The 23972-nt window shown below is 40.1% G+C and overlaps 1 protein-coding gene across 1 annotated transcript in view; it reads left to right on the top strand.

The window, feature by feature from the left end:
* The first annotated feature begins 4134 nt into the window (after nt 1-4134).
* Nucleotides 4135-23972, top strand: part of LOC104403783 (receptor activity-modifying protein 3-like) — a 28534-nt gene continuing 8696 nt past the window's right edge. Inside the window, exons 1-2 of the mRNA XM_010012028.1 lie at nt 4135-4158; nt 6804-6936. Coding sequence (XP_010010330.1) covers nt 4140-4158; nt 6804-6936 — 152 coding nt within the window. The 5' untranslated portion in view covers nt 4135-4139. The remainder of the gene's footprint in view (nt 4159-6803; nt 6937-23972) is intronic.

Below are 23972 nucleotides of genomic sequence, written 5' to 3'. Positions count from 1 at the left end.
CCTTCCTTTGTGTTGGGTTCCTGTCATTGCCTGGCTCCGTGAACTTCAGTTGCCTCATTTCCTTGGCTGCTTTCACACTATATGATGATGTTCTTGTGTCCTGTTCCTGTTCCACTCCCTCCCCATCCCACTCCTCTTATAAAGTGTCAAAGGGACAGTTAGTAGCTGAGAACAAAAGATGACCTTCTGAGCCATATATATTATAGCAAGGGTTATTTAAAGATTGGCAGGTGGGACTTTAGTTTTTGTACCAACAGTATTTTTTTCCTTTCTTTACTTTTATAACACTCTCTAGACTTGGAATTATTCATGTTAGCTTTCTCTCTGAGGGTGGCCACTTGGGAAGCTGTCTTTCATTTTCCCCATACACACAGGCATATATTTCACTGTATAGCAGATAAAGTTATCCATCTGGACCAGTTTTTGCATCATGTTTGTTAAGCCTAGGTGAAAGGCTGCACTTTGCTGACCACTTACTGCCCAGTGCATTAACAGCACCCTAAACAGCCCCACCGAGTTTCCCTTTGCCCCTGCCTGGGTCCCCCATTGTGCCCTGAGCTACACTATAAGTGCTCCTGGTTTACTGGCTATTTTTCTGTATGTGCTCTGGACCTATGTACTGGGTCACCTCACCTTCCATCCCGTCTCTGGGCCTATCTTCTGCTGCTGCTGCACTCCCTGGTTCAACCCCTGCCACACTGGAGCTGCCAATAGAGCCAGTTTCCCACCCGTGGATTTATAAAAGAAATGTGGATAAATAGATGTGATCAATATGACAAAATGCTACTAATAGAGTATTAATCTCTCTCCTGTGTTTCCAACAAATCAGAGTTGCGTAACTGCAGAGTGGCAGTTGCCATTTCAAGCTATAGTTTCAACTTTCATGAACTTCCATATGATAGTTCTTGCACACTATCAATAAAGCTTCAATATTGGCATCAATGAAGCTATCAATAAAACCTCAGGCTTTTTTTAATGCATAACTTCCAACAGAGATCTGACGTCCTGACATACAGATTAGATAACTGCAATTGGCAGGATTGCCTTTAGGAAGAGGTACAGAAGTAGGGTCTTGACAGTAGGTTTAACCTGAGGTCATTATATATTCTTTTGTTGTAATTGCTGGTGAAGAACTGCATACAGTGCATACAGTGGTTAGGTAAAACAAGAATTATTTGATACATGTACTCTGAGAAAGTCCTGGAGCTGCCCAAAAATCTTCCTATCCTGTCAATAAGTGCAGCAGCCTCAAGAAATGATCAGGCAAAGGCAAATATCCTGACATTTCCCTCATACACAAGGTTTTCAGAATTATCCTTACTGTGTTTGGAGGAACCTGCAGTAGGAAGAGCACACAGCAATTCATAGCCTGCTTCAAATACAGACTTCCAGTGCTAATTTGAAGCCTCAATGGAAAACACCAGGGAATAATAACAGTATAGCAGAAGAACAACCATTGAAAAATATTTATTCATTTTAGAGAAAAACAGAAGTTTATGTACCTGAAAAATTGTAGGACAGTTACCTTCTCATGTATCCCAATAGGGAATTTACATGGTGCTGTGAATCCCATTCTGAATTCCCCTTTTCATGCCAAAAGAATGTCTGTTTACAAAAGGAGGGTCGAGAATAGATAATAGAGGCTGTAGTGAAGGTCTAGGACCAGATTTTCTTTTTTTCATGTACAAGTAGGTTATTAGTAAAAACTTGGTTTTTTCTTGGTTTTCGTATTTTCTATCACTTTATCCTATTTTGCTTATATTTTGTTTTTCTTTCCAAAGGCTCTTCAGACTGATTTTTCCCCTTTTTTCTTTCAGTGATGCTTTCCTTCACCTCTTGCTCTGGCTTCATGCTGGTTGGCCCCTTCACATCCGATTCCACTAATGCTAGGGGCAATCATACATGCTGCTACAGTGTATGGAGAAAATAAAAGTTAAAGGCCATTGTTGTGGTCCATTATTAATATGATTTAACCTGGAGCCAACTGGTACAGTTAAACTGAACCTCCTTTTTCCTCCCTTAGATGTTGGTTCAGGTAGGAGTGTGTGGCAACTGTTTATTTTGGGATCATGGGAGCATCTTCCAATGCTGCGACCCACTTTGCTTCCTCTGTGTATCTTCCAGTGAGATATGATGGCATCAGCCTTTCAAGACATAAGCTGAACTTGCCCCTTCTTAAAAGATCTGCTAGAAGGCTCATACTTTCTTTGTAAACTATCACGGCCAACAAGCTGTAGTCTCCTGGTTAAATCTTTGTTATGAGTTGAATACCTGGGAGTAAAGAAAACAAAGAGAGGTGGGCATGATAGCACGTGGTGGTCTAGGTTGTTGTTTCACCCTTCTCTGAAGGTATCTGGACTCTCTTGGTTGAGAGTAGGTGCAAAACATCCTGTGTTACTTTGTCATGAGCAGATAGAAAATGCAAAAAGCATGTTTTCATGTGAGCAGGGGGATCTGTAAGCACAAACCTGAGAGCCTTTATTCAGTATTTGGTTTACCACAGCTTCCCTGCCTGACAGTAGGGCAGTCACTCGGCCTCTTGTCTGTAAAACATGGACTCATTGTTTTCTCTTACTGATTCTCTATTGTTGTAAATCCTGGTTTATTTGCCTCCCCATGGTCTCACGAGGATTACTACAGCAATAACTATGGAGGATCTAGAGATTAGTAACTGGAATAGACAGAAAATTGGAGGTGTGGGCTGTGCTCCTCCAGGGGAGCATCTAGGGCACCGATGTGCACCTAGACCTGTTTCCTCAAAATCGGTGGGTTTGGCCTCCTCATAAAGTGGGTGCTTTGAATTTGATCTTCAGTATTCTGCAGTTGATAAGGCACATTTTTCAAGTGGGGATAAAGAGACTCAAGTTTATTTACTAGTATTACAGCTAATAGTCTGGAAAGAGCAGTGTTTTATTTGTGAAAGAGATACAGCCACCAGAGTATATAATGGTGTTTCAGCTCTGTGTGTTTGGATGCAACTCCATTTTTGGATACTTGGATTCCTGCTTTTTACCGTTTCAGTACCTTCTGTCTCATTAGTAACTAAGACAGAGATTAATGCTTGTCTGGGAGAAAACACGTTCCTTGGAAGGATCTAAATTCTCCTCAGATGTATGTATACAATGTGCAGTTAACTCAGTTGAGAGCTCAGCATATCACAGTGACTGTACAGGCTAGATCAATATGATTTGGACTAATATTCTACTGCGCATATCTCCATTCTACTGGAATCACATGTAGAGTATAAACAAGGAGCAGGAGGCACCCATGTGTGTGAAATTACTCATTTCATTTCTGATGCATACTATATATTTAATACTATAAAGATCTGTCAGCAATTTTTCTTCTTTTCAGTGGGACATCAAAAATAATTGAAGCCACATCCCTTTTAGCTCTATCTGCAAAATCCTAAGTGTGGCTGGAGCTGTGCAAACACTGTGGGCTTCTGTTCATTTAATCCATCTGAATGTACTGCAAATTGCTGATCAGAAGACTCCTTCTCCTGGCATAGTCTGTGTTTCCATTTGAATGTTCTTCTGACATACGTGTTAAAGTAACATCTGTGTGAGAAGCTTATGTGGTTTGACTGTAATGGTTTTCAAAATGTATGATTTCACTGTGCAAAAGGTGGAGACCATGAAACACAGCATTACATTTCTAAATGAATATAGTACACATTTATGAGTCATGCTTGCTTAATTTTAATAGCAAAAGGGTTTGGGTTTCTTTGTTCTATGCTTTAGAACATGCAGTTCACCTACATTTTGAGCAAATGTGTTATTTTTCCAACTTTTTCATGCTCAAGAAGCTTGAAGTAAAATTTTCCCTATCCGTAATTCTTAACATTGGAATCTATAGGAAAGAGCAGTGTGGACAGACCCATAAGTCTGCATGATTCAGCCATTTAAAGGATAGGTAAAAAGGAATTTAAAAGCATCATGTTCTGTAAATGTTAATTTTTTCATTCAGACTCACCCCTTGATAAAGCTGAAACTAATGATCAAATGAATAGTTTGAGTCTTCTGTTGAAGCCTAAATTATGCTCAGGTTTGCTTGTATCTGTGCTAATTTGTTGACGTAACAGTATGGAGGTACCTAACTCATCTCTTTTTTTTCCCCTCCCTCTAGTTAATGGTCTGATGACGCTTGGATTTGCAGGTGAGCTTTGCTTTTAAAACTTCTCTGTTTTATTGGTGGTAGCTGTCTGAGAAGCACTTCCATCCTGTCTCATTTCAGTTAGTCAACTGGTAATCTCCATCAGCTCTATGAACAGAAAGTGCTGTAGTGTTTTGTAAAGGTCAGTCTCAATAACGATGGTAAAACAGTAGAATTATTCTTAATTTTAAGTCCTTTTGGCTGGGGATTTAGACAGAAACGCTTGTATCATCAGATTGATTCTGTCAAATGATTCTATCAGAGTTTTTTCTATAACCTTGCAAAATAATGAAGTTCTAAAGAAAGCTAACCAAAAATACCAAGGCCATGGAAAATCCATTTAAACACCCTGCTAGGAAGGAGCTGGAGTAAATTGTCAGTGTACATGATGTAATGGAGGAGACATTTGTATTCTGTTGGATTTATAGAGTTATAAATCAGATGATAGCTGGTTGTTTAGAATACTCTGCCAGGGAAGGCAGCCTTTGCTTAACTTTTGTCAAAGCATCAATGCAGGATTTAAGTTGCCAGCTATGCAATTTTCATATTTGATTTTGAATTCTGCCCAGCTTTAGTGTTCATCTGCAGATCTAGCAGTGGAATGTGTAACACAGCTGCTGCAGCCACCAGATGCATTGGCAGGAACACTTAAATAGGCAGGGCCCATGCTACCATGTTAACTTTCCATGGACAAAATTATGCTGCCCCCGTTCCATAACTTTCACCATTTCTATCACTGCTGATTAGTTGTAGTTCTGATATTTTTCTGACGTGGATGAAGGCTTAGCATCAGCTTTAAGAGCTCTGACAATCAGACATGACAAAGGAGGTAGGGTTGGGTCCCAGTGAATCAGCCGTACACCTGGAGAGATTTGTGGTCTGTATGAAATAGCAGGCTCAGGGTCTCAGTTATGGACCTGCTGCTCTTGGAAAGTATGTGAAAGTGAAGTTATTTCTTGTGTCTCCTTTGGCACATGGCATTGCTGGGTCAGTGACTTCCCCAGCTAAGATGTTGGCTGTGATAGTTTTAGTTGCAAGGTGCTCCTGCCCAGGCTCCAAAGCCCTCTCCTTGGGTGAGACACTTAATGTGCACTCCAGCCTATTTTACAATCACATGGCCCATTTTGAATGAAGATGTTCAAGTTTTTGACTGGTGGCTGGGTCATGATGTGAAGCCTGAAACCAGTCATCTTGACTTAGGTTTTTTGGACTGAACAGTAAGGAACAGAGTGCCCTGTTGAGAGTGGGGGCTGCGCATGACTTCTCATCAGGTGAAGGCTTGCACACCTTCGACCTACTTCACCTGGCAGCGTGTTTGCCTGTCACCACACAAAATTGGAACCATTGGCTCTTTTCGGCAATGATGGGATCCTGCTTTCAAAGTAACTTATAGAAGGAAAAGAAATACCTCCTCTCCCTGGCATAAATAGGGTCTCAGTGAAAACATAGGTTGAGAAGAAAAAGGTGCAAGACATGATTCTACTTAGACTTATTTTTTCAATGATTAAAAAAGGATGAAGTGGTCTGTTCCTTTTGGCTTTATTCATATAAAATTCGTTTATTCTGTCCCTTCAGAGTTCTCAGGAGGGTTGTTTGACACATGAGGATTTGTTAGGGTTGCAGTTCTGTTCAGGTAAATCCTTTTCTCTGATTTGTGCTGCTCTAACGAGAAGTAATCACACTGAGGTTTTTTCTGACTAATTTAATTTAGACATTTGTATTAAGTAAGTTGACATACATATACTTACAGATAATTTCAGTGTTCTACAAAATGTATGCTTTTTGTATATAGAAGAACAATCAAACTTGTGGCATTTATAAAGGTAAAGCAAGACATATTTAATTACTTAATCAAAACAAAATGTTTCAGCCTTAATAGAAGCAAATGCTTTAGTTAGTCTGAATAGGTTTTTTTGCCAGAATTTTAATTTGATAAGAAATATCAAAATACTATCTTTATATTCTAATGCAGGCATGGGCTAGATGAGAAAAACCTGTTACTTTGACTCCAAATATTGTGGAATTGCCACTTGAGTTGCAAAATACACAGGTTTGCTCAACTGAAGGTTAACTCTTTCTTTGCCAGTAGCTGTATGCTGGAACATTAACATCTGATAAAGGTAGATAATTCCTTTAGTGGATATACTAAAGGAAAAGCTTAACTGTGGCTGTGGGAATTCAAGCCCTTTAGCATATAAGATATACAAATGGTTTTGATGTTAAAGTACATTTACAGCCATACAGTTAGTCAAACGGGATGCATCTGTGTAAGCTTGAGAAGTGCTTTCTACACTGAAATATATGGTCAGTAACTCCAGTTAGCTTTTAACTAAAAATGCGAATAGGCATTTCTATGTTAGTTTGTAAGTTAGTATAGTATGAGTAGTATTACTAGATAGTCAGATTAGAAAACTAAATAGGTAGGTTCCTCTATGTTAGGTCTAAAAGATGATACTATGTATGGTAACCTATAGTATTTTATACTAAGTTATGTTTTTAATTAATGTATGTAAAGGTGTATTTTATCTATTTTCTAAACTTGTTTAGAAAGTTAACTGTTTGTTAGGTTTACAACAATGAAACTCGATGTGTTTGTGCTGCTTCTATTTCAGTGTTTGAGATTTAAGGTGCTTTCTGATTTTACCTAGGTGCTCGTCAACAGACTAATCTCTGCAATGAATCTCTCATGTTAGAAAAGTTGCCTGCCTGTGGAAAATCCTTTGAAGAGATGATGAAGAAAGTGGACTCTAAAAAATGGTGCAACCTGACAGAATTTATCATGTAAGAGCTACTTTTGGTTTTAATGGTTCTCATCTGATAGTGCTATTAGTCCTTTAAAGAAAGGATCACCTCAGAGACCAAGAACACTGTAATTACTGACAACCCTAATGCATGTAAAGTGTTTGTGTTCCAGATGAATTGAAATCCTCCTGCATTTGGTTGCCTGTTGCAGAGGGCTAAGCTGTAGCTCTTAAGTCCCTGCAGCATGGCCACATGCACACAGACCCAGCTCTTAACTCGAAGAGTGCACACAGTTGACCACTTAAATGAGAACTACCCAGTGGGCTAATGAATACTAGCTGCTATTGCTTTCACCTCAGACAGTTGTGTTTGTATTTAGTCTATATCTCTGTACAATTTAGACAAATGTTACTTAAGAATTATATTTTTTTTTCCTATAAAGCTGCACACTTAAAACTCTGCTCTGGAGGGAACTCAAAGGGCTTGTGTAATTGGTGGTGGTTTTGGCTTTGTGGAGCATTTGCTTCTTCAGGGCATGTCTGCTTATGCATAATGCTTGGTTTTCGGAAGTGCTGAGTATCCTCTACACCCACTGAAATCAGAAGAAACTGCAGGCATTCAGCACTTCAGTGAATGAGACTGAACTAAGTGTGCTACAAGCCAGCCTGAAGCAGAACTGTTTTCAAACTGCACTGTGATGGTTTAAGGGGATGCTCCTGAGGCAGGGTAGCCACAAACTAGCTGTTACCAGATCTGTCACAGCGTCAAATAGCCCCAGATGTCTTCTTGTCTCATATATTCATTGGTCATGTCTCCTATTTAGTATCACCTCAGGTGATGCAAGGTTTTGCAGTCACCTTATGCAAGATTTTAACTAGCAGATCACTAATAGACAGAATAGATAACGAAATTTATTTCCAAAGCAAATACTGAATCAGGTATTAATTGAGCATTAGCAGTGTGATTACAAACTTATCTTAAGGGTTCATTTTACTAAGAAACAGCACATTTACATCTACCCTTAAGAATTTTACTCTTTTGAGAACAGGCACTGTGATTTGATGTCATGCTTTCTGTAGGAAGCATGTAGAGTAATTTCCTGCTCATTGGAGGAACCGTGACCAATGGGCCTGAAACACTTCTTTATTTGAAGCATTCTGACAAATCAGAGGAAAACCAGTATTTCTAGCCATGGTCACTTAAAATTCAGATATTTAAACCTGGTAATATTAGTTTACTCTGGTTTTACATCTAGCCTCCAGCAATAAAAATTAGTCAGCATGGATCAGATGGTGGCTTAAAACTGAGTTTTGTATGAAGGAAGTTGTTTCATCATACGGTAATTTCTGCATGGTGCTTTTCACTTACAAAGATCTAACAAAGTTTGGCTTTGTATCTTATATCAAAGTGGATTCTTTTATGGAAATCTGCTTCTTTTCTAAACTCTTTGTTTATGGAGGAGTTTTAGCACTTTGGGGTAAATGGCTGTCCTTGGTTATGGGACTGTAAATAGCAGTTATCTGCATTGCTTCACTGTTCAGCCAAACAGTTGTGAGAGACGTCTCATTGACTTCAATTTGTTGTAACTTAATTATACTGTAAGATCTTCCAACAGCTCCATTACTTATTTCTTAACTTTATTCTTAACAAACTCATGTTCTTTAAAAAGAGGCCTTTTGACTGAGTTTAAACAGACGAGGCCTTCATGTGTGGCAGGTGGTACTGGAAACCAATAAAAGAGTTTTAGGCTCACAGCTGATATTGACCTTGCTGGAAATGTATAATGATCACATATAAGTCCTCTTCATCACCGACTGTAGTGATAGGACAAGGAGTAATGGGTTGAAACTGAAACACCTCCTTTCTTTGAAATGTTGAGTTGATGCTTTATTTACTCAGCTGTCAGAAGGAACCTGTTTTGGGCAAAAGATGCACATTGTGTGTCTGGGGCACTGAGCAGTGGATGCCACTAAAGAATAAGACCCTATTGCTAACACTCAGGCAAGTGTATCAGGAAATCAAAATGAGGGCAGGATGCTGCATGATTCTGGACAGGGAAAGATGTAGTGAAAAGAGCATCTGTTTCTGAGTAGAGCCCATCAGTCTCTCTGATGTCATTAGGGACAGTGATGGCAAATGAGCCCAGAAAGTGATTTTCCTTCAAAGACCTTCCTTTCATCAAAGAGAAATGGATGGCTACATGTTTTGTACATGTCTTTTGCTACACACTTCCTCAGTTGTATCCTTAAACATCCTGTCACTCCAGTAGTTCTTTCTTTAAACTGAGTCTCTACATATTCATGCCAGCCAGTGCATCAGCTACTACCTTCTCATGATTCCAAAGCAATCTACGGAGTGCTTTTCTTTAGTTGAATTAATAAATGAAATAACAGGTGATAACTTAAATTCCAAAAGATAGTGCTGATATGTAATTTCTAGTGTTTACAGTCCTCTAAACATTTCCTGAAGGCACAGAGCAGCCTTAGTAACATTTATTTGGTAATGGACTGAAATGTAGGATTCAATTGTTATCTTTGACCTAGTCAAGTGTTGTCTGTTTCAGTGTAAGGCGTCACATTATTTCAAGCCAATATTATTGTTGCAGCAGTCATCTCACAAGTGTGTAAGGTCACGTACCTGCTACCTTGTGAATCAAGAGGCTGAGGGTGAAATAGCAATTTGTGTTTAGGAAGAGATTTCTAGCAAAGTAGCGCATGTAACACATGTAAGAGCTGGCTTTTCTGTTTCAGAAGTATTGATTGTAACAGACCTCTTCCTACAATCACTACTTTTTTATTCCTTATCAAGCCTGTTTTCATATCTCAGAGACCCCCTAATTCGCTGTGAGGCAGTGGCTCTGTGGCACTGGCTGTGTGGCACTGACCTGTGGCACTTGGAAGGTGTTACAATTGTGGCTCTTCTGAAGTTTTACATTTGAGTTCTTAGCAGAACAAGAGAGGGCAAAACTAACTGAAGCTGATTCATTGCAAGTATGTGTGTAGCTGGTGGAACTCCATGCTCTGCTGTGAGCATAGCCCAAGGTCTGTCTCCATGCTGAACAACCATTGTATTTTCAGTACAGCCTCAGTGTAGTCTTCCCAGAACACTGTACATCAAAAATGAATTTTATAAACAGAAGCAATAGGCTTCAGTCCCATTGAAGATGACGAAGGAGTCCACCCATGTTCTGTACAGATGTAGAAGATTTGAAAAAGGAATTAAGGAGAAAGGATATGTATGACTAGAGCCAAACTTGATCTAATCTCCTGGAAGAATAATCCTAAAGCTGTTGCTCAATTTTAAAGTCAACAGGAGTTTTGCCTGTTACAACTTGGCCCAACTAAACTAAACTATACTATACTACTAATAAAAGCGTCTAGTTTTCAAAGAAACACAGTAAAATATTAAAGAAAAGAATGCCAGATGAAATTAAGATCAATGGGAAAACAAATGGGAGAAGAAACACGTGCAATCCAAGATGAAATTTAATGTCCCCAGTTCCTAAAGCTCGGAGCTAATAACATCTGCTGGCTGGCTGTGTATGTAAGAGCCCTCCAAACTGAGTCATTTTCTTGGTCAGTTGTATAAGGTTTTTTATATCTTCCCCATTGACTGCTGCAGGAAGTCTGATCTAGATGCTGAGCGGTGATTGCATCCAGCTGCTAATGTCAGAACAGCTGTACAAGGGGAATGCGCTGTGGAAATCTGAGACAAACCACTGGCTTTGTTTTGCAGCTAAGGTGAGGCACTGATTTGTGTGGGCTGATTGGTTCCCACAGGAACGTGTCTCACAGTTAGAAAGTGGGCACCTTCAGCTTTTTTTCAACATTTATCAGTCAGAAAAGCCTCAGTTCTGGATATTTGCATGTGATTGTCTCACATGAAAAGCAAAGTGGGGCTGCCTGGAGCTGGCCCTTTGAGTGGCCAGCATACGTGTGATTTTAGATCCAGACTAGTACTGATTAAAGGGAGACCCACTCTTCCTCACTTGCGCAACGTAGAGGGGCTACAGACACACACCATGTAGAGGGATGTGTGTCTGTACTTGTGTTAGGATTTGTATGCTGATAGACTAGTACATTGTTTATGCTTTATCTTGGATGAAAATGTTGCAAATCACAAATGTGCTTGCAGAATAAAAGCTCACTGTGTTGTTTCCTGTTCTCCAGGTTATCTTCTGCAATGTTTTCCCCTAATATTCTATGTGTGTCTGAAGAACTCCCTTTTCCCCCGCTAAAGATTTACTGGGGAAGGGAACCAAAATTCCTTATTTAGCCTGCTGTAACCCGTCCCAGTTTTGTCAGGCCAGATTCTGTAGAAGAAAAGTAGTCCTTGTCAGCTTAGTGTCTTTGTGAAGGAAGGTTGAAGAAACCTGCACTTTATGTGGCCTCATGTCAGTGTCATTTATTTACCGTTAAGTATTTGGTGCAGTATAGAAAAACAAGGACTGCTGTAGAAGATCCTAGCGTTTCCTTCTATAATAGGATTAGTTTTCCTTTGGGCTTCTCATGCAGATACACTTAGTGATTTCTTTTTAAGCTGTCAGTGAAAGGCAGATAATGCTGGTATTTCATCCTTTCTACCTGTGTATTTCTTCCACCTCTTCATATATCAAAACTTACAGTAATTTTCTAATAAAAAATCATTCTAAAAACTCCTAGAGGTCATGGCAGCAGTGGCAAAACCAGGCTGGTAACAATTACCCCCAAGAACCTATTATTTTCCTTCAGTGACTCATACCTTTCTTTTCCAAAGCAAAGCTTATAAATCGGGTAGGTGTGTGCAAGAAGAAGAATGTCATATTTGAGCAGTTGTGTTGCCATTGTGCTGGTAGCTGACAATAGCAACTTTTCATTACAGAAATAATCATGTCTGACATCTATTATTTAAAACAATGGAAATACACACCACCACCACCCCCCCCCAGTATAAAGTCTCACAAGGTTGCCAGATACAGGGATGTGCTGAAAATGTGCACACTCACCTCCTGTTTGGGATCAGCCATTGTAGCCACAAAGTTCGCTGTGAAGTTAATGCAAAGGTACAGTTTGACCCTGATTGAGGATTTTAGAACATCTTTAAGAGGAACTACACTTCAGGTGAATCTCCATTACCTTCATATGAAATATATTAGCTTTGGTTTATATCATGTAGCTAAGAGTATGTCCTGATGAATGTGAATAAAGCTTGAATTCAGAGACCAGGATTCCACATAAGGCAAGAGCACTCCATTGCCACATAATTGCTTTCTTCCTGATAGATGCAGAGGCTGAAATATGGTTATTTATGCAGTTATAATTTTTATCCTTTGCTATATAGGAGAGGAAAAGATACTTTATACAGATCATGGCTATGAAAATGAAATCTCTATTTGATAATTCCAGATGAGGCACTGAATAGGCTTATGGCTTTGGACACTCATTTCTAGCACTTTTTTCTCACTTTAGTGCAGCGTTACAGCAATCCACTTCCAAATCTGTGTCAGCTGTAGCCACCTTACATGATGCAGAAAGGTGGTGAAAAGCATTAATGAACACTGAATTTTAAATGAATTACTGACTTCTGAATTTTAATGATGTATTAAGGACACTGGAATTCATGAATTCTGTTCAAAGCCATCACTTTTTCTGCAGCATATTATAGTAATAGCTATGCTACAAACTAGGAAAGCCTTATCAGTTTTACATCTGATGAGTTTTGGTACTGAAAAATCTTGCTTTTTGCAAGGGGAACCTTGCTTTGAAAAGCTTCCTTGACACCAGTAAATGGGTGAATGCACAGGATAAGGAGAAATTGGCCGATCTTTTGGGAGGCTGCTGAGTTAAATACACAGACCTCCAGGAGCTCAGATTTGTTGAACTAAACCCAACGTTATTTACTCTTTATTCCACAACACATGTAATCACAGCCTACAAAAGCCTCAACTAGGGGATACCAGTGCTGAGGCATGGGAAGAAGAGAAAACGATTGGAGTTTGTTCTTCATCAAGAATAATTGTTTCTTTATTGTTAAACCACTCGAGACCATGTGTCTGTCATTGAGAAAGAGATGACTCTATCATGCCAAAATAGTGTGTTTCTGCAGCCCATTCTCCACCTCTTTAAAGTTTCTAAGGGCCCAAACTTTCCTGTTCTTAAGTTTACAAAGAATTTTGCAGATCTTTGTGCAAGTTCTGTCACTGTTTGACCTTTTCATTACCACTAGCTGAAAACTCTTCCATTTTTAATATCAGATTTCAATTTTTCAGGTGCTTTTTCCCAACATGTTTTGACATCTGTTACATTTGTCATGAGTCATTGTTTTTAAGAAGAGAGTGAAATCTGGCATTTGCCAAAAGGTCACCAATGTGTGTATTGATAATTTCTTCTTAAAGTCCTGGAGGGTTTCCAACACTGGTGAAGTTAAGGTCACCAGAAGGCACCACTGACAGTATTTTAGCAAGGGTGCTGTGCATCAAATTGATGTGTACTGCTGCAGATGCATCAGACTAATGGCTGGTAGCTTGTATTTACAAGGTGGGATTGGTATGTCAGCATTTGGTAAAGTGAAGTAACAAATAGTTCAAAATATATGAATATAATGATCCTAATACATAAATCACTTGCAAAAAACAATGTAAGCAATTTAGAGGTGATGTTAGAAAGCGCTCTGCTGTTAAATCTCATGGCTGTCAGCTGATAGGCCCTTTCAACACCTTTCATGCCCTCTGAATTTTACTGTGGAAAGATCAGTAACAGAAAACCATCTTCATGGAGCTTATTATAAAAGGTTGTATTTCAAAATAAGCAGTACCTAAGTTTTCTGTCTGAAGTTACTCAGTGGTAAAACAATACGGCATAACTGATAGACTGGTACCAATTATGCAATGCAAATACCATGGACAGGCTATTTTTAGAGGCGGTGAAAATGAAAAGAAGATAAATGTGTTATGAAAATGAATGCTTAATACTGACTTTTGTGCTTCTTCTGTTCTGGTTTGCAAGACAGTTTGTACATTTTTGTTTTCTAACTGCATCAACCAACCACAAACATATAAAATAACCCAGATTAACCCAGCAGAGGCAAAGAAAATAGATTTTCTTGCTTCAAGCTACATACAGTATTAGTCATGTGGTTAACTGTTGACTGCACAATGAGGTACGAATTAATACTACTCATTTGTTCTATATTCAGGGTCTTGTTTCAATTACAGAAGTTTACTATATAACAATATTTTAAAATAAGTATTTTACATGGTTAATTGACAAGGCTCTGGCATTTCTATTTATCTTTGCACAACAGTATATAATTCAATGTTGAAAAGTAGCTCCAAGACAAAAAAAAGGCAACGTTCTCCACTCTTACAGGGATTAGTCACCTTCTTCAACCTGTTGTATAGTTTGCAAAAGACAGATGTATATCATAGAATCACAGACTGGTTTGGGTTGGAAAGGACCTTAAGATCATCCAGTTCCAACCCTCTGCCATGGGCAGGGACACCTCACACTAGACCATGTCACCCAAGGCTCTGTCCAACCTGGCCTTGAACACTGCCAAGGATGGAGCATGCCTCACTTCTTTGGGCAACCTGTATGTTGCTAGCTGCATTGACAAACTTGATGCTATGTATGAAATGATTATAGTACTTATGAAACATGATAGAGGTAAAAGAGAGCTTTGTAAAATTAAAGATCTTCTCTGTGATAAGACCTGAGTGTGTAAGGGGTGGAAATAGCAAAGGTTGCCAAGGCATAGTGCAGAGATGAACAACTAAGAGCACCACTCTTCTGAGCTTCCAAGAACCAGATGTTTTACATTTCTCTCGGGTATACAAATGTCCTTCATACATTTCACTGATCGCTAAAATGTACCATTTCATATTAATGTGAGTATCAGATTGTAACACAGACATAGGAAAGTTCAAATGAGCATTTTGGCATCTAGAACTGGGTTCTGTGCCTGCCTCCATTATGGAGCCTGTGGGACTGGGAGATCACCGAGGCTCTGAGTCTGATTTTGATCTGCAGAAAGGTAGCTTCAGAAGCAGGATGATCTCACAGAGGTCTATATTGTGCATAATTTATCATGTTTTACTGTAATCTCTCATGGATTTTTACATCATATTACTGGGAAGCATATATACCTAACGCATATCTGTGTCTGTAACTGGTCACTTGCTTGAACCTCATTATTTGTGTTCTGCTTGGAAAAGAAAACTGCCACCCTCCTCCCAAAGCAAATGGCTTTTGTAACCACAGTGATTTTATTAGTGTATATAAACCCATTTTCCATAAATAATCAGGAAAAAATCTACATTCTTGGCATGCTCATATAAATTAAGTAAGGAGGGGTATGGGAATTATGATGGAAAGTTCAGCTTAGAAGCATATGATTTGGATTTTTTATTTTATGTATTTTTCACTCTGTGGACATGCTACAGTGGGTGTTTCTCAAAGTGTAAACCTGGTTGACCCATGCTTTCTGTTTCACAGCCGAGTATCATCAGATATTTCTCTTCCCTGTTTTCACTTTAAGAAATGATGCTACGGTGTTATGAAAGACTTCTGCTACTTTGGACTAAGTGGAGTCTAATAAGAGCTTCCACTCAGCAGATGACACTATAATATGCTTTATTATCCTCTTAGAAATGGAATTGAAGCAGTTGTTTGGAGATGTAAGCTGGAATGAATGAGGAGGGCTCTTCTGTTATTGCTTTCCCTGTGAGTTTTTCTCTGCTGGTGAGAAAAATGACTATGTTCACAGGTGCCTGTTTGGAATAGCTGTCGGGAGGCCCAGCTGTGTAGCACTGATCTGGATCAGAGCCACGTTTTCTCTGCTTGTGTGTCAGCATGGTTCATCTAGATGGAAAGAACAGTCTGGAGCTGCTGAGGTGATATAGGGAGTGAGATGCGATTGACTAGCTCACAGCAGCACTGGGCCAGGGACTGGCTCTTCCCCACTGACTGGCTCCTCCCCATGTGTTGGAGGACTGGACTGAAGCTGACTGAGCCTTTAATTTTGGAAGCACTGGTGAGATAATGGTTTTGGAACACTTGGAGAAAAGTGGTGACAAATACGCCACTAGTCATAGCAAACTTTTCCAAGTGAATGAACAAAGAGACCGATGTGTTTGGGAGAAACCAGAATTGCCTCAACAAATGACTGATATCTCTTGAATACCTGCATGCACCAAGAGCATTTGCACTTGGGCTGACTGGAGCTAAGATTGTGCGAACAAATGGTGGCTCTGATGGTAATGCTTCTGGGAAGGAGTTGAACTTAGGTAGATATAAGGGTAGCATATTGGTTGCATGTTTATCCATCACTAACAGTAGCATATTTGAGTGTAATTCTTACCTTTTGTGATGCTTTTTTCTCTGTTACACAGAACAGTAGTGGGATTAATCTGTCCAATGTACTAGTTGTCCTGGACCCATTTCCTAGTCAGGGGAAACTTAAGCTAGGTGTCTTAAAAGATATGTATACATCATGCCCTATAGTTATTCCAGTGTCTCCACTGACTATAAAGGCAGACTAATTTCTAAGCATGCAGAAGTTTGCTTTGAAATCTAACCTGTCAAGAAATAGTGGGAATGCACCTTCAGATGGTGTTATTAGCTTCTCAGGGCTCTCATCTCTGTCATTCTTGGCCTTTGAAGGAGGATACGGACTACAAAATGCTGATGGTGTTTTTAATGAGATTGAAGGGAGAGGTAAAGCAGATGGGAAAGAAAAAATACCAGATCTTAGTCGGATTTTGCCTTTGCCTTGACCTATTGTGAAATATGAATTGGATAGAGAAATAGCTGAACATGCTAGAGAAAAAGCAGTCGAGGCAGCAGAGATTGTGCATCTGTGGTTTTCAGAACTGAGAACTATCTACTAGAAATCAAGATATTTGGACCTTTGTGTCTGAATTCTGGAGTACTTCCTGCTTCCCTTCACATGTTCTAGCACAAGGATTGACATTTTAGATGTAAAATCTTAATTACTGATGAGTATACAGTGACACAAAAGCATGTGATATGTTTGAATGCTCGCTCCAGAAACATGTTGTCTCCTCTCATGAGAAGCTCAAGATGAAGGGCTTTCACTAGTTGACCAGCTGGACAGAAAGTTTGAAGCCTGATCCATAAGTAAGAAGTCCTAAAGTTTACATTTAACATAGAGAAACACAAGCCTGATTTGTTTGACTGTAAGGGATACGTATATAATGATTTGTGCTACTTGTCAACTGATGTCTCTTGAAAGATACGTGTATAGTCTGGTGATGGGTGAAATCTTTTTGCCTTGTCTTGGAGCATGGTCATGGATAGGGACTGGATAGGTTTTGCCTCTTTTATCATTTCCATCTCTTTCCTCTCCTGTGTTGCTACATTATAGGCTACCTATTCTGATTCTTCCTCTCTCCCCTTCTCAGGAAGAACTTTTCTCCTCTTAATAACTGAGTTGACATCTGCTTCCACTGTTTCTACTAGACTATAGGAACAACTATTGTAGTTGAGGGTTAGGTGTTTGGTTTAGTCTCAGCACCAGTTTGAGGGCACTGGACAGTGGCTCAATAGACATAGGCCAGGCCCCAACACGGCTTTAGAAGTCACTTTGTTACATAGAAAGTGTTGCCAAGCTTGCACGAGACAACAGGAACAAGAGATGCTAAGGAACAGTGGACAAGGTGTTTGATGAGCACTGGAAACACAAGCCTTAGTTCTCAACAGAGTCGTCTGGAAGCTCTATCCAAACTGCAGATGTTAGAGTTTAGGATTCGGAGCTAGACACACTGATGTAATAACCACTCAGCATTTCATGGGTCTTGGAAAGCAAACTAGAAGGGAGAGGATAAATAGCCATAACAAAACATCTCTTTGGAAACAAAACCTCTCTGGTTCTGTAAAGATTCTGATGTTTATATTATTTGCATGTCAGCGTTGCAGATGTGCACGTGAGGGTCTGAAATACAGCATTATCTTGAGGAGCTATTCTACTTCAGAAAGAATCTAAAGTGGATGCATCTCCTTGGCCTTTGTATACTTAGGAGGCTGTTGAAACAGTCAGTAGCTAGAGTGCCTTTCTAAAGCAACTGTTGATTTACTCTTCTTTCTGAAAAGAGAATTTCATCCCTTGCTTTTTGCTTAACAAAGAGTGTTTCCCCTGCTGCCATCTGTGTAGCCACACTCTGATTGAGGCTCACAAGGCCTTTGGAAACAGACTAGGAAATGTTCATGTCAAGGTCAAGACTGGTGGCAGCCTGGGCAGCAGTGATCATGCCCTGGTGGAATTCACTCTCTTGAGGGATATGGGCCAGGTGAAGTGTAGAGTCAGGACCATGAATCTTCAGAGAGCACACTTTTAAGTTGCTCAAGGAATTAGTGGATGGGACCTGTGGAAACTGCACTCAGGGATAAAGGAGCAGAAGAGACCTGGCAGCTCTTTAAGGATATATCCTGTGTGTAAGAAATCAGGCAAGGAAGGCAGGAGACCAGCGTGGCTGAGTAAGGGCCTCCTGGTCAAATGAAAGTATAAGCAGGAAATGCACAGCCAGTGGAATGAGGGACATGTATCCAGGGCAGAATACAGGGATGCTGCCCAGATGTGTAGTGATGCTATCAGGAAAGCTAAGGTACAGTTGGAGCTGAAATTGGCTAGAGATGCAAAGAGTAATAAGGGTTTCTACAGGTATGTTGGTGAGAAAAGGAAGATGAAAGAAAATGTACCCACCTGATAGATAAGGCAGGAAAACTGGTGACAACTGATAATGCACCTATTTTGTCTTTTCAATTTTTAGGGGGTAATTAATCATCAGTTGAAGCAGCCCTTTGTCCCCATACAAACTGTCACATAAATCATGGGAGCAAAAAAGCTGTTTTCTAGCAGCTGTCCTTTCAGCTTTCTGAAAGAGGTTTGGTTCACTGGCAGAAAAGCTTTTCTTTTAAGTCTTACCAAGCAGAAATGTCTCACTTGCTCCCCATGAAAAGCAGTCAGTGGTTGGAGACTGTTAAATGCAAAGTGAGAGAACAGGCTACTGCAGCAGTTCTGTGCCCTGTGACTTGTTCTGTATATTGGCTGTTGTAATTCCCTTTCATTAGAGATGTGTCTAACAAAACTGCAGCATGGGATAACTCGAATAAAATAACAATCTTATGTGATGTCCTTGCTGATAAACTGAAAACGTACTGCTTGCATGCACTGAAGGTATTTTCTATTGATAACATTTTCCCATTCTAGAGACAACAAAATACAGGTAGGACATTATTTTTTTGAGAGTACTGTCCTTATGAAATACTTCTTTTTCTCAAAACCCATGTTATGTTACTCAGGTTTGGAAGTACTTAGTACTTCTGCAGAATTTATCATTCAGTCTCATTCTGCTTCAAAGTAGTAATCTAATATGAATTCATGATGCTGATGTTGGGGGAAGTGTGGGTTTTATTTGTTTCTCTTAACAAAGAATCACTGCTGAGCAGTATTGAATTGTTCAGTATCATGCCCTTGTATCAAGGTAAGTGTCCTCACTTAGGATGTGTAATGCAATTAAACCCTCTGAGCCACTGAGCCATCTTGTGCTTTTGTACAATTCCTCTTTCCAACACACTGTTAGGTTGTACTTCATGTTCTCTACTGACACACAGGCACCTGTTTGGCATTTCAGCTGGGAGGTAAAGAGCAATGCTGAGCAGGACATGAGTGACAAGTGTGAGAGGTTTTGGTGATTGGGGTGCTGGTGTTTGAGGATGCAGCGTCACCAGCTGATTGGTAAACTTGGCACAGCTGAGGTTTTCTGCACACAGATAGTGCTTTGTGCACTCCGAATACTCCAGGAAGGAAAGCATCTATTTTATAACAATAAGAACTCAAAATTAAGCCTTCATGGGCATTATTTAGGGTCCTTTAATTTTATTATCTCTGACTCTGCTTATTTGAAGTTATCAAGGAAATGTCCAGACCCCCTTTCCCTTGGTATTTAGATTCATTTACATTCAGCTTTGTTTTTCTTGAAAGAATCTGGAGGGACATAGAAATCTTGGAACAAAGCAGCTCAGTAATCTTGTACAAATGTTGCTATGGGATTCCTTGGACTTCCAGTGATGTTGCTTTGAATATAAATGGGATAGACTTGATCAACAGGAACACTTACCACTTGCTATTCTTCATCTACAAATAGTGCTGAAAACACAACTCAATTGGCAGAGGCATGAAAATACATTTACTAATAAGATGTGACACTCGCTGTTGGCTGCAGTTCTGCAAATGAGGTCCCTGTTCTTCAGATGAAAGCAAACAGGTTTTCCTCTCGTTCATATGAATCACTGCTTTTGGAACTGAGCAGGGACCTGAGGTTTGTGTTTCAGAAGAAATGGAGTCTTGTGGAGGATGTGTCCACATAAAAGCTCCAGCTGCAGTGTAATGTCAGCTCAACTGCCTGCCTTTAAACCCAGTGTAGATTGGCAGTAATACTAGTACGCTCCACAGCAGAATGGAGCTGAGCAAAGCTTGCCTGCACCACAAGAGATACATGGGCTTGTTCTGAGGTGCATGTAGGTAAGGCTAAAGCGTTTCTAATATTTGGGCTGGCTAACTAAAAGTTACCATGGAATAATTGTATTGCTCTGCATTAGTTTAGTTGCTCAAGTATAAACTGATTTACAGATCGAACATCTTTTTATTTGTGCTTCATTTACCATAGCAACGAAGTTTATGGACTAACATTGTATAATTATAGTTGCAGGGAAAGTTGCTGTGTTAGAGTTACCTCAGTTCCTTCCAGGGAATCATTAGTAAGAAGCAATCATGTTGCTGCTTGGTCAGATTAATACACTTCAGTCCCTTGCTGCTTCATGTTATCAAAGGTAGGAGTTCTTCGACATGTTATGTGGGCTGTTTACAGGGAAGCTTTTTTACTGCTGTTCCCACTAGAACACCACCTCCTTTATCTGGGCCAGGAAGTGATGATTAAATCCTAATAAAACATGACTGTTGAGGAATTCCATTCTAGGTCTGTGGTTTAGCTGTGATTTTGTTTTTTATGTTGCTGAGCTTGAGGGTTAGGATTTTTTCAGTGTGTTCAATGATTTGGCTGAAGGAGGAACTCTGTTCCTATGGGAACACCATTTTGTTAAACCTAGGTTGAGGAGAACATTGCTGCAGCTTAGCAATAACCACTCCCACACTGGTTTGCCAGTGAAGCAGTTAATATCCATAGTAATTTAGATGTTAATGTACGTTTTGAAATAGGTTAATAATAGTAGGATTAATATGTTTGGTTTAATAGTATGATTAATTCTCAAAGGTCAAGGGGCTAGTTCATTGCTGTAGTGTCTGAAGGAAAGGTGCACATCTCTTCTGCAAATTGGCAGGAGTTTTGCTGGGGACCAAAATGTTAGGGAAGGTGTCTCTGTGGTTTTATATGCATCTGTTTTCCCCTGTGTATTAGAGATTGTTTACTCTAAGCAGAGCCCCAGGCAAACTGCAGACTCAACTGCTCTTGGAGGTTTGTGTATTTTAAGTTCCTCACATGCATCATTTTGCTTATTTTAAAGCTAGCAGCACAGTCTGTCTATCCAAAAGCAAAGCTTGTGCCTGCATTGTGGGGAAAATGCGCTTGGAGAGAGGAGAAAACAGCTGGAGTTGGTAACACCCGCCACAGCAATGCTTCGTATAATCTCAGGGTGAACAAGCTTCCAAAACAGACCTTGTGAGGAGCCTGACAGATGTGTTGAAAATACAGAACCCAGCTACCCATGGGCAAGCACAAAACCTGCTTTTTGTCTGGAAAGGACCATTTCTGCAGTACTTGGAGGAATGAGGTGTATTTACAGATGAGCTGATGGAGACAGTGTTCCATACGTGGCAGCAAGCCTGGTGCACAAGGGCTGCCTCCCCTTGGGGTGGAAACTTTTATCAGGTGTTCATGTGGTTTTCTGTATTAACACTAGTCAGTGCCCGGAGTTTATTCTGAAAGATCAGCTTCTTCAGGGCACAAATACTATTGGTTTCTTAAGAATGTTCCATGTAAGTAAGGAACACTGAGATTTCTTTTCGTGTGGGTGAGCTGAACACAAATATCTGGTCTGTTGTTAAATGGAATTACTTTTTTCCTCACTTCTTTTCTGCTATGAACTGTACATTTTCCCACACATCAAAGGCCTTTGTTGAGGTCATTATTTTAATGAAAAACTGTGGAAGGGAGAAAGAGTAGGTGTGAAAAGCAAGTTCTAAGCAGTCACAAAAGTATTGAGGATTCTTAAATCTGTTTTAGCTCCTCACCTTTACAGGCTTATCTGCAGCATGTCTCAAAAGTAAATTTTCAAGTTGTCAGGATAGGCAAATTTATGTAACATAAATTTCTCTCAGTGAGCTTTGCAGAAGTTACAATTACAAGCCAGTTGTTGAATGGAGACAGAGGTTTGATCTTTGGGTGAAAAAGACGAACTCAAAGCAGCTGCAGGGAAATGAAGTGAGCTGAAAGCAAGATGCAGTGAGTCCCACCTCCATTGGGTGACTGATTTCTGGTGTTGTGGGGTTCACTTGCTGTGCAACGTTCTAGAAGCTTTCTCTTCTGATAGCCTGTTATCACAGCTCTGTTGAAGCATGTCAGGGGGCTCATCTGGCCTCTGTGCTGAGGTTTGCTTCCTGTGGAAAAGAAGGGAGAGGGAAGGTGGATGACAGTGCAGAATTAGTTTGTAACTGAGTTCTCCTTAACCTGAGAACTGTGATGTTTATGTTACTTACGTGACACTCACTGTGTCAGTAACATAAATGAAACTGGAACTCTCATCCAAACTTGCACGAGCTCTCTGGGAGCAGAGCCCTTGCATATTGGTCAGGACTGAGGTACAGGGTGTCTTTTACACATTGAATTAAAGATGGTAGTTCATATATTCCTTACCTGTAAGTGAGGAGCTCAGGTTTGTCACTTGGGGCTGTAGCTGTTTTGTGTATATTCCTAGATAACTGCCCAGCTATAACTGTGCTTTGTTTTCTGTCCCTGTGTTCAGCGTGGACAGCATTTTTCTTTCCTGACTGTATTTCAGTCAGATGCTGAGGGAAAAACAGAAAGAAGTTCAGGGCATCCTTCCCTCTATCAAGTTCTGATGGACCTGGTGCTCCACTGACCGAACAATCCCCAGAGACTGAGCTGCTCTGGAGCTTCACTTTTTCTGTAATGCTTCCTGGCCTGGTTTCCTATGGAAGTAAGTTATATGTAGTCATGGTTTGTGTGTGTTTATAGTTCAAACAGTGGAGATTTCACAAGGAGAGGGTTGTTTTCAGTACTCCAGTTGCAGGGTAAGAATCAGAGTCCTCATATGCAGCGTGGATTGTAAACAGAGCCTGGTCCTGAGCCCAGAAGACCCACACTCTGCTCCCAGTTCTGCCATGGACTACTCTGCTGTGGTTGTGATTGCTTATTACTGTTTTCTTACCTAGAAAACAACGTGGATGTTTGCTTCCTTTGCAAATGAATGAATGAAGGTATTAGATGACCCACAGGCATTATTAACAGTATCTTTTTGCCTGTGTCCATTAGTAAAAAATCCAAACCACTAAGAAGTTTGTGCATAGAAGTCAGTGTCTGAACTAGCAGTCCAGCACACTTGTTTTCTGTTACCATCCTTCACTTAGAAATCAGTTGTTTTACTTCAGCTAGCATTTCATAACTGGTCTCTGATTTTTGAAACCAAAACAAAGCCAGTTATCCATGCTGGGTTTATTTGTTTATTCATTTTTCAATGGTATCTGGTCTCCCACAGTCACTGCAGGGATATTTACATGGTTCAGTTTTTGAGTACAGATGTTGTGAACTGACACAGAAAGTTCACCACATTTGTCTGTCTCTTCTATAGCAGAAACTGTAAAGGGAAGACTTTCTTTGCTTTGTTTAACCTGCTACCTAGAGTTCAAGCAGCACAGCAAACAGGATGGAGAATTAAAAGCAGAAACACCTACTGTGGGCTTCATTTTAATACTTTTAAGGCAATCAAGCAAATCATAGAATCATAGACTCAGACTGGTTTGGGCTGGAAGGGACTTAAAGCTCATCCAGTTCCAACCCCCTGCCACGGGCAGGGACACCTTCCACTAGAGCAGGTTGCTCCAAG

This window comes from Nestor notabilis, unplaced genomic scaffold (assembly GCF_000696875.1).
Source record: "Nestor notabilis isolate BGI_N333 unplaced genomic scaffold, ASM69687v1 scaffold5213, whole genome shotgun sequence".
In the NCBI taxonomy this organism is placed as follows: domain Eukaryota; kingdom Metazoa; phylum Chordata; class Aves; order Psittaciformes; family Psittacidae; genus Nestor; species Nestor notabilis.
This window is presented reverse-complemented; position numbering and strand designations above follow the sequence as displayed.